General features: G+C 37.8%; 2 protein-coding genes across 2 annotated transcripts in view; one reads left to right on the plus strand and one right to left on the minus strand.

Annotated features, from left to right (window-relative positions):
- DOCK2 (dedicator of cytokinesis 2) overlaps positions 1-12,068 on the plus strand; it is a 505,601-nt gene that overhangs the window by 220,687 nt on the left and 272,846 nt on the right. The gene's annotated exons all lie outside the window — the stretch shown is intronic.
- The window catches only part of INSYN2B (inhibitory synaptic factor family member 2B), a 31,146-nt gene continuing 30,587 nt past the window's right edge, over positions 11,510-12,068 (minus strand). Inside the window, exon 3 of the mRNA XM_077824539.1 lies at positions 11,510-11,696. Coding sequence (XP_077680665.1) covers positions 11,510-11,696 — 187 coding nt within the window. The remainder of the gene's footprint in view (positions 11,697-12,068) is intronic.

The raw sequence follows: 12,068 nt of genomic DNA on the forward strand, positions 1-12,068 counted from the left end.
GTCCCTCCAACAATAAAACATGGACCTAGAAATGGATCCAGGCTACTTTCACTATCCATGTTCAGATAAATTGAAAAAGTAAACCCCACAAATGTGGAAAATACAGATTTTTTAAAATGCCCTTTGGGTCAGTTCTATCCTAGGTTCAACTTGATTGGATGTAAATGGAGTTACAGCTAGGACTAATGTGTCCCTTTTGCTTTTAATGTAATGAGGGTGATAACTCGCTTCTAAGTGATTTTTTTCCTTGCAAAAATGAAATCTGCTTTCAAAGCATCTTCAGAGATCAAATAGCCTGCAGTATAAATGCATGGAGTATGAATAAAAAGGGTCACTATTTAGATCAGGCATAGACTTCTTAAAATGATGTCTGGTTGCTTTTGTAGTCTGGCAGCTAGAATAAGGTGAGTCAGACATCACTTGCTGCAGATTTTGTCTTTTTTATTCCCGGTTGGTTGCTAGTCAATCTGTGTGACACTTCCATCCCTGCTGCCACCTGTAGTATTAGATATACATAGAGCCACATACCATGAACAGTATCTGTGGGGGGACATGCAGGTGAGAAGCTCCTTCTATCAGGTTGTCTGCTGCCCTCCAACAGGTTCAGACCATGAACAGAGAATGCTTGCTCCTTGGCGCACATCATTCGTTGTACTGTTCCTGAGAACACACAATGGAATAATTTTAGAAAGCATCTTTTAATTTCATGTCTGAGCCTTAAATAAGGTTAGCTGGAAAATTGGAGAGAGACAAAAGAGAAATTGGAATATACTTAAAACCTTAAGATGAAAACCTATCCAGAGATCTGACACCTTCCATTCAATAAGTCTTTTCATGAAAAAGTTCACAGATGATGTTAATAATACACCTTGTGCGCTCCATGAAATCTAATACTCAGTGAAAAGCTGGCATTAACTCAGTTTGACTCATCAAACTGACATCATTATGGTACCAGCAAACAAAAGCAGTAGGCTGGTAGCCATGGACACAATGGATAGACAAAAATAAACCCATGAAATCTGTAAATGTTATTGTGCTAGGAGCAAACTTGAAAACAAACAACTACTAATGTGAAAAAACAATGCTCTGGATTTCTCATTGTTATTGTAACATACCAATGTTTTTTTAAAAAGTTTTTATTGGAAGTGGGAGATAGAAAACTAAGCTACTCTATAGTTTAAATAAAGAGTGAGATTGATCAGTTTCTATGTGTTTTTGACATTAGACCAGTGGTTCTCAAACTTTCAGGAGTCTAATTTGTCTTGCATACCCCAAGGTTCACCTTACTTTAAAGTATAGAATATCAAGGGACCGCAGGAGCTCATGTAGTCCAACCCCCTGCTCAAAGTAGGACCAATCCCCAGTTTTTGCCCCAGATCCCTAAATGGCCCCCTCAAGGATTGAACTCACAACCCTGGATTTAGCAGGTCAATGCTCAGACCCCCAGCGGTATAATGCTTATAAAAGCTTTTTTCCTTTTAAGCTGGCAAGTCTGGTACTCAAAGCTTTCTTTGAAAAAAAATTCTGCTGCCCGCATGCATAGGGTGTTTTAGTGTTATTGATAAATGTGTACATCAGACAAGAATTGAAAATGTATTGAAACAAGACCTTTTAACCTCCCTAATCTTAACATGAAACAATAAAGTAGTTAGCGAAGTTCATAGAGCAGTTCACTATGCACATCTGATTTACTTGAGAAATACTTAAACTACAATCAGGGATGTTAATGCAGACTCCGAAGAGTATACAGGACGAGATGAACTTCAGTCACCTTTTAGCCACTTTTGCTTGGCAAGAGTTTTTAAATGCTTCAAATTCTGAAATCGGAAAGGTTTTAACCAACTCCAATTTTGAAGCAGTACCAAGTTGATTGCTTCTTATATAATCTCTGCTCTTCTAATATTTCCTTGATTAGAAGTACTCCATTTCCTTGATGTCATCACTGTTCTTCTTACTTCTGAACAATTATGATCACATGATAAAAATTACTACCATCAGACAGAAACATTTACTAAACTATTTCATTTTTAGAGAAAATTTTGGGCATGAATTACAATACATAACATTACAGAGCTCAAACACTTCACAGGATGTGTGGATATGGTTTAGTTACTCCCTGACTGACTGTATTCTCTTCATGGCCTGGGGCTGGGGCTATTCACTCCTGCATTTGAATCCTGACTCTGACCCTGACCCACTTTGTTGCCCTGGACATTTCTCCTAACCAGCCTGTTTTATTTTTCCCATATTGAAAATGGGAATAATACTTATGTCACTAGGGCCTGTTTGCAAAACATGTTAAAACGTTATAAAAATCAGCAATTTTATTTCCAGCATTTGACCTAAAATTGTCGGAATTTGACAGATTATATTCCTCAAATGAATACCGAGAAATAAAAACACAGCGCAATTACTACCATTTTTATTTAGTTACTATAAGAAATGGAAATAACTGCTGTAAGTAATCAGCGGTGGTCTTCCAGATATGGCCATATTTTTGTTTGTGATGCTGGCCCACTGGAAAAAGTCAGTCATAGTGATTAGGGTTCATTTGACGCTGAACGAAACACTAAGCAACACACTTCTCTTACTGACCACACACAAGACAATGCCTTGTATTACACATGTTAATAGTTCACAAAGAAAGCCAGAGACGTTTTCGAAATAGAGAACAAAAACGAAAAATATATTTTACTTACAATCAAAAAACAGTTTGCAAACCTTTGCCTTGATCCTATAACTCTAGTGCACAGAATTCTCTTTGACTCTAATGCAGAATTAGGCGGTGTTTTTAACTGACTCTGTGGATCCAGGACTAAACAGTTAAAACAATAACTATGATTTATATAAGTGGAAAGCAACTAAAAATTATACCTTAGTCAATTTACTGGCTCTCAGTGCATCTGAGAGTCGCATCTGTTTACTGACAGACAAATTCTTGCTTCTGCAGAGTTAATAGTCATATGAAAGCCTAAGCTAGAATTTTATTCTATGTCATCCACAAAATTGTCACCTAAATTCTGGTATAGATGCAAAGGACAGAAAACACACCTTGGTTTTCATATTCCTGGTTAGATTTGGAGACCAAGCAGTTAAAAATCTTCTGACCTATTCTGTAAACTGAAAGAATTTCACGTGAACACAATTAATAAGGAACAAAAATAATTTGGCAAGGGAGGATTAATAGGGAACCCTACTGTGTCAGTTTTTCTGAGTCACTTTTTCTTCGAATAATTGCACCTTAAATGTAGCAGTTAAACTCTATGCTGAACTCTGTGCTGATTCTAAGGTCATTCTGTATATTTATTTGCCATGAAAAAGAGAGACTTTTTCAAAGTTGCAGAGTACTTGAAAAATATAGGAAAATGCTTTGCCCTCTGCTTCTGTTTATTTGGATATAAGTGATTTTTGGATTTTAATATTACCCTTTCTACTTCATAATGTACTGTATATAGTTAAAATATATCATTCATGATATGATAAACATAATGCAAACAATAAAACATTCAAAGCCAAGCATAACCCTGTAAAATACATGGTGGCTAGAATTCTGCAGGGGTATGGAATTCCTACATCCCACAAACATTTTTGGCAGGGATGAAAGGGTTAATGTTCTGATGGTGTGGCCCTTTTGCGGGGAGGAGCATGACAGCTTTAGGCTGATGTTTTTCTTCTTGTTCCTTGCCAGACTGTTATACAAAGAATAGGGGAAGACATTGCCTTGAGCATAAGACTAGCTAATCGCATTCTGTGAGGTCCACTCAAGCGATTGCGAGAAAAGGTCGGTTTAGATGGAGGCAAACACTCTACTCAAGGGAAGATGATGATGAGGGAAATTTGGTTTGGCACTCCGCAGCTGCTGCAGAGAATTATTATTTAAATATACAAGACAGCTTCATTGTGAAGTTATGGTGGTGGTGATCCTTGTCAACTGCTTGATAATGCCACCTGTAAACACTGAAACATGCATGAAAAGTGGTTCGAAACTTTTCATGATAGGGAAACACGATGTGTGATTTACTCTCTATGCTCTAAGTCTCTACATAAAATGCAGACTGCTTTCTGCTTGGAGGTATATAATGGTGCATTGAAAGTTCACGAGGGAAATATTGAAAGACCACACATTGCTGTCTGCATTGACCTTGTTCAAGAGAACCCCAGAAGGGTAGCTTTGAATACCCCCATGTAAATTTTAAATATTTCATGTAGTAGTTCTACAGAACTACTTTTTTTTCTTCACATTAAGTAATAAAGGCCAGGTTAAAGTGGGTATGTTTTGTAGCAGGGTCCACAAACTTCCGCTCTGCCCCAAACAGAACATTGGCAGTAATATTAATTAAAATGCCATCTTTACATATCATGCTACTGCTAGCACAGTCCCCGATCTTTCTCATTTTATATTAATTCGGTATTACGTCTGTACTAAACTGCTGAAAACCACTACTTTGACATACAATTCCGAGCACTACAAACATTAGCATTGCAACGAATAATGTGACAGACTTCAATATTGCTTTCTATGGCAAATTTCACTGAGTTAACATTCTTCACAGACCCAGTGAGAGTGTACCAAGTAGTCCTGCTTGCATGTAACAGAGGAAATGACTTAATCAAGGCAGAGATCCAACATCAGTTGAGGAGTTGCAGGTGTTCCAGCCCTGGTTTGGAAGAAGAGTTACTACCTCTACAGTCCAGTCCTCACTTACAGACAGCCCCCCAACCTGAAGCAAATACTCACCAGCAACTACACACCACACCACAGAAACACTAACCCAGGAACCAATCCCTGCAACAAACCCCATTGCCAACTCTGTCAGTGTATCTATTCAAGGGATACCATCATAGGATGCAACTACATCAACCACACCATCAAGGTCTCGTTCGCTTGCATATCTGCCATCAAGTGCCAGCAATGCCCTTCTGCCATGTACATTGGCCAAACCGGACAGTCTCTACACAAAAGAATAAATGGACACAAATCAGACATCAAGAATTGTAACATTCAAAAACCAGTAGGAGAGCACTTCAGTCTCCCTGAATGCTCAATAACAGACTTAAGTCACCATTCTTCGACAAAAAAAAGTCAAAACCAGACTTCAACGAGAAACTGCAGAACTGGAATTAATTTGCAAACTTGAGACCATCAAATTAGTCCTGAATAAAGACTGGGAGTGGCTGGGTCACTACAAAAAATAATTTTCCCTCTGTTGATACTCACACCTTCTTGTCAACTGTTGGAAATGGGCCACTTCCACTCTAATTAAATAGGCCTCGTTAGCACTGACCCCCACCCCCCACTTGGTAAGGCAACTTCCATCTTTTCACGTGCTGTATATTCATACCTGCTTAGTGTATTTTCCACTCCGTGCGTCTGATGAAGTGGGTTATATCCCACAAAGTCTTATGCCCAAATAAATTTGTTAGTCTCTAAGGTGCCACAGGGACTCTTTGTTGTTTTTACCTCTGTTATGTTTTCTATCCAGGAACTTGTGATGTGCTTATCATTTAAGCATCTAGGTATGTTTGCAGTCTATCCAGGTTTAAAACCCCAGTTCTGAATGTGAAGTGGTTATTATTGTTTCTTTTCCAAATAACACTTCATCTGAAGTGCATAAGACCAGGGAAAACATTCATTATGGGTTAACTGTTGATGGGTCCCAACCACCAAATGATCAGCAAGTCTTTATTGGACATGTCTCTATCCACATAATAGCTGTTGCCAGTCCAGCAATCAAGGTTTTGATTTTTATTACTAATTTCAGGTTAGTGAAAAGTTATTTCAAACACTTCAGTTTCATAAATCATTCATTTTCATATCTCTGGTGGTAACCTCCCTGAAAACCTCATGAAGTTAGTCAGTGAGCATCTGAAGAGGTGGGGTTTTTTACCCATGAAAGCTTATACCCAAATAAATCCGTTAGTCTTTAAGGTGCCACTGGACTCCTCGTTGTTTTTGAGGATATAGACTAACATGGCTACTCCTCTGATACTCAGTGAGCATATTTCTCTTATGGTCTTCCCAGATCTTACTGAATAGTGGAACTCCAGAGGAGGAAAAAAAGAGTAAGAAAATAGTTATCCAAATAAAACAGGTTATCTGACTATTATACATTACCTATCACCTCTGAGTTACCTGAAGACATGAATTTCTACAACAAACAGCTCTTTATGAAGATGCTCAGCTGCCTTTGGTTAGTGACATTACAGAGAACACACCTATGTAAGAATCTGATGCTAACTGTCCAAGTTGCATTTGGAGAGAAGACAACTTTTTATGGGTAATAACCTACCTGGACAGTCCCCTTTCTATGTGGGTTTCAGCCATTAACATGTCTGGAAGTAAGTATCCTGAACAAAGTGAGGCATTGGCATGTTGTTTGTTAAGGAGTTCTCCCTTTTTTCTTGGGTGGAGCGGGAAGGAGAGGACATGAGAGAGGATCATGGTCCATTAAGCAAAACTTTCCAGATCTTTTATTCTGAACTCTGTTGACCCATACTTCCTTCTAAAATTTGGTGGCCTTTTGCACTTCACCTAGTTCTTCTGGTGCAGCTGTAACCCACACACCTTCTTGGTATGGTGTTCTGTTCCCACTCTTGGCATTGAGACCACATAGAGATTAGCTAGGGGCCTATGTGGCTTTTAGCTCATGCAGTAGAGGCTCATACGCTAAGCTCCAAAGGTTCCAGGTTCGATCCTGTCTTCCGACAACTGGGCAGTGTTACACAGTCTCTATGATCCCATTATTTTACATCTTTGCTTCCTACTGGGAGATCAAAAAGGTGCATGCTTTAGAACCATAATGTGGTTGGCATAGTACACATAGTACACAGGTTATAACCAGAGCAACAATTTGCAAAGCTAAAATGGTTGATAATACAGTGTGATATATTTTGAAGTGTGAAAGTCCAGTCCAATAAACCACTGATAGCTGAAATTCTCCTTCTCTACCTAGAGCAGCGGTTCTCAACCTTTCCAGACTATACACCTTTCAGGAGTCTGATTTGTCTTGTGTACCCCAAGTTTCACCTCACTTAAAAACTACTTGCTTACAAAATCAGACCTAAAAATACAAATGTGTCACAGCACACTATTACTGAAAAAATGCTGACTTGCTCAGTTTTACATTATAATTATAAAATAAATCAGTTGGAATATAAATATTGTACTTACATTTCAGTGTATAGTAGATAGAGCAGTATAAACAAGTCATTGTCTATGTGAAATTTTAGTTCGTACTGACTCCGCTGGTGCTTTTTATGTAGCCTGTTGTAAAACTAGGCAAATATCTAGATGAGTTGATGTACCCCCAGAAGACCACTGTGCACTTCCAGGGGTACAGATACCCCTGGTTGAGAACCACTGACCTAGAGAATCTAATGAATATGAATCCATAAATATACTGTGCATGACCCCATCCTTCCTCTTTTCCCAAGAGCAATCTTTCATTTCCTCTATATTTCCCCTAAATGTTTATTAATTGAATCTTGAAACCAAAGAAAAATAAGTCAGTTTATTGCAAAAGATAATATCCCATTAAAACAGTCTAGAAATTTACAAAACATTACATTTGATTATTACATTTTATTAGGAAGGTGCTCTGTATTTGCAGTAGCATAATTCCCAAGTCTTGTGACTGTTGATAGGACAATTATATTTGTTATAGAACTACAGGAAAAAAATAGCTTTGTAACCTTTGTAACCTATGTCATACCAGATTCAGGACTCTATTCATTTTGTTTTGTTCTTTTAAAAAAGAAATTGAAAGAGTAACTTCAAGTACAGTAATTTTGGTATATATAATGCCATATGCTGTACAGTATTTTACAAAGAGCTTGGTGTATTTCTCACATAAATGTCAAATTTTTCATAACAGCCTACTTTATTTTTGTATACCAATGTTATCAAATGGGATCATTCTCTGTGTGTGTGTGTGTATTTTACTCCTCTTATTGGAGCTACTTTGGAACACTACACAGTAGACTGTTATGGTATAGAATCTTTTCTGTCCAACATTAATAGTTTTGTTATCTACAAATCTATAGATTTGTAGTCTAATGCTGATGTTACACAACTGAGCAGTGTGTCTCTGGAGCCATCTGTTCTCCCTTTTCCTATTTGATGCATTGTAATGGAATGTCACGCACCACTTTTTGTTGTGGTTGTGTCACGTATGCCCACTGCAGGATCTAAATATAATAGATCCTCTATTTATACCTGGTGATATGTTTGCTTTATGTTGTCAATTTCTACGTTCAGGCTAAATAAAACAGAGAAAATAGCAAAGGAGCAATTTGAGTGACTTTATATCTCATTAGCTTTCTCTGTAACATCAGACGTCGCTGATATATCTCTGTCTGACATACGTTTCCAGCGTGTTCTCTTTAATAGAAATCACCCTTTTGAGTGTAATGCTATGTAATACTATTGCAATGTAGGAGCTGAATAAATAATTTTCCAAAGAAATTGCATGAAGCATGGACTATGTAGAAGTTTGTGAACAGTAGCTGTACACATGCAGTATTGTGCAATTTCATGCACAAGTAGGATGCCTGCTAAATTCTTGAGTGCAAGAGAAGCTTAGTTCTGCAGCTATAATTTTTTCTGTGTGATATGTACAATTACATGATTTCTTCCTTCTTTTACTGTGAATTGTAGTCAAGCTGTGCTTGAGACAGGTGTGGAATTAAAGGGGTTAACTTCATATACTTAACCTTAACTACTTCTGTACACCCAGAGTGAGTGCAGAAAACACTAATCAAGTCTAGAAGGATGACAGAGAGAACCCCACCACAGGCTGGCAGTGCTAGCAACCCCTGTAAACGGGTTTTGATACTGCTAGGAAAGGGTGAAGTGGCTGCTGTTCACTCACCGAGGCAATTGGTGCTTTATCCCATCCTCATATAATGGAGATGGGAGTGATTGTTTAGAAAGAGAGTATCTATGGGATGAGAGATCATTAGGTAGGGAACCCTAGGAGCAACCAAGCCTGAGGAGAAGGTGTGAGCTGAACTTCGTCGCTTTTATGTTAAGTTCTGTGATGATCACACCATACCTCTTAAATGGGCAAGTGTGGACTGTGCTTGAATGAAACTGGGAAGGAAATTGGTGCATTCTCTCCCTCAGCAGCAGGCTGCAATAGGAACTGCTGCAGGTGCAAAGAGCCCCCTGGCCAAGGTAAGAAGCAGATCATTCACCATGGTACTGTGTGTTTATTTTTTAAAAATGCACATTTTAAAGAAAAAATTAACGAAGATTGAAACACATCCTGAAGGGATGACAAGTGAATAGTTAATTCCCTAGTAGAAGGGCTGCTTTCTCATTTTATGCTGGTAAAGAAAAAAAAGAAACTTTGGGAGTGGAATATAGGACTGGTGATAGCTAAAAGCTAATGACCTTCCACCAAAGGTGCTAAGAGCCATGAAAACGGTAGAGTGGGAGAGCAATTTTTAGCCTGCAGAGTTGTTATAGCTTTTGATACAGCTCATGGATGTCCCTTTACCATGAGACACTCATCGTTCAAAACTAGTTGGATAGAAGGAATGCTATTGTACATAAATAGACCCTTCTGTATCTCTGTTATAGAGACACACTGATACACAGTCAGTATGGAAGAATACTGTAGGCATGCCAGTATATAAAATGTGTATTGATATGGGTGCCATAGTGGTGTGCTCTAACAAGGGCTAAATTCTGACCCTACTTATTGAAGGGGGCTTATGGGTATAACTAGGTCACAGTTTTGCTACAAGTATTTAAAGGGAGGTTTTCCTCTGAAAAAGGTTACCATGAATGGCATTGTAGGTTCACTGGCCCTCAGTGACTTTCATATCTAATGTGTTTAATTCTTTCTAATTCCCAGTCCTGAAAACTCTCACTCAGATGAGTCATGCTAATTTCTTTACTTTCCATGCCTCCTCATGTCTAAACAAAGACCAGTTACGCCTAAGCAAGCCCTGTTGTGCTATGGTTCTGCCTTAATGACTTCTGTGCAATTTTATTACCTTCAGTGGGTTTGTACAGTTATAATTGATTGTCCTTAATACCTGGAACTTATTAAACGGTTTTGCTGATGTACAACAATGAACAAAAGCTAACTTGTCCTCTTTCTTAGCATTACACACTAATGTAAAAGTAGTGACAAAAGTGCTCATGTTTGTTTTACTCAAATAATAAGACTATATCCCCCGGGAATAAATCTGATGAATAAGAATGTTAGTATATTAAAGTCTCTTTCAGAGTGGGACTGCCTTATGCTTTGTCACCTATAGTACTGTCAAGGCTTTAATGCTTGGCTATTAAATTTACTCTGCTGAAACTTTCCCCCTTTTTCTAAACATTTTTGCATGGAAAACAGTGCAGAATTCTATTTTTCTTGGGGGAAAAAGAGGTTTAATTTTTATATCTCATTTTGACCAAATGTGACCGCTATTTTTCTGAATTTTCAAAAATAGCTAAGTTGAAATCTGCTCTACATTAATTTCTCTTAACATTTAATGCACTAATCTGTATTGACATCAGAACATCAAAATGTATTACTGGTTTGACACCCTCTGAGTTGCTGTGAGTATGTTCTGTTGGATCAAAGAGGCATGTGTTGGGGCATTTTGATGTAGTGTGAAGGATCTTAGATGCACAATGATACAAACAGAGATAGAGATGTTTTTTAAAGCTATTGCTTTTTAGGAAAGGGTGTTAATAAATATGACTCTCCCCACCCCCAGCTACAGCAAAATAATAGGTTTCAGAGTAACAGCCGTGTTAGTCTGTATTCGCAAAAAGAAAAGGAGTACTTGTCGCACCTTAGAGACTAACTAATTTATTTGAGCATAAGCTTTCGTGAGCTACAGCTCAATTCATGAAGTGAGCTGTAGCTCATGAAAGCTTATGCTCAAATAAATTGGTTAGTCTCTAAGGTGCCACAAGTACTCCTTTTCTGTTAGCAAAATAATAGTTTCTGAATAACACCAACAAAAAAAAGGAATAGTTTCCAGTCTTGGGTCCTATAATTTTTTAACTCTAACTTTAATGGATTGTCTCTCTTGGAGAGGAAGTTTTCTGAAAATCTGTGTTCCACCCCACAGTTTTTGGTTGCACCATTGGGGACAAGATCAGGGAATGACTTTTAGGCCATTTTGTTTGAAACTAAGCATGATGTGGGAAAGCATATGGGAGCAGCTTCCTTTACTTTGAGTACCCTTGTTTTTATCAATTTAAATCACAACCTCCATATTATTTGAAAGTAAAAATTTTGCCTTTACAAAGCATATGAGACGTCTTTTTGAAACAAAAAGATAGATTGCATCCCGTTTCAAAATACTCGTGTCTTTATTCACTGAGCTTGTTAAATGAGCAAATTCCATTCCAAGCTTCTGAGTTTTCAAATAACTTCTTTTTTTAATTTTTTAATTTCCTGTTGATTTCATAGTTGTACATATTAAAGCCTCTGGATATATGTTTCAGTGTCTTCTGAAATATTGCCCTTCAATTCTGTAGTCAGCTAAAAGACATTCACATCCACCAGAAGCATTTCTTTTTCACCTTTTTTGTTTTTCGTCTTAATTCCTGTTTCTCAGGAATTGGATGGTCAGGTGGTAATTTGGGGGCTGGAGCCATGGCAGGAGTTTTCTCCACTTGATCCAGTGTTTTCAAAACCTGATGAAATCTGCCTTCTTGTTGTCTGAAGTCATATTCCACACTATAGAATACATGAGAAAAATAAGTTAGTAAGTTGTTAGTTACCAATTACAAGGAGAGAAATATGGAAAATATTTTTAGACTTTGCTGCAAATAATGTTTCCTCTTTCAGAGTTGACATAATAGAGGCTGACTCAAATGCAAACAGTTGTAGGCTGTGCTGTTATGAGGAGGTCCTGTGTGACAATTATTACTACAGGGAGTCATCTTTACTCACAGGAGGTGAAGGTTGTGGGATTGTGCCCAAAGTCATTCATTCAGAAATTAAGTAAATGCACAAATAGGAATGTCTCTAAAAACCAAACCAGGATCAAGCAATCACAGCTGGGAGGTCTAATGCAATACGATTAGGCAACATTTTACTTAATTCCAA

The sequence above is a fragment of the Eretmochelys imbricata genome, chromosome 8 (genome assembly GCF_965152235.1).
Source record: "Eretmochelys imbricata isolate rEreImb1 chromosome 8, rEreImb1.hap1, whole genome shotgun sequence".
NCBI lineage: Eukaryota > Metazoa > Chordata > Testudines > Cheloniidae > Eretmochelys > Eretmochelys imbricata.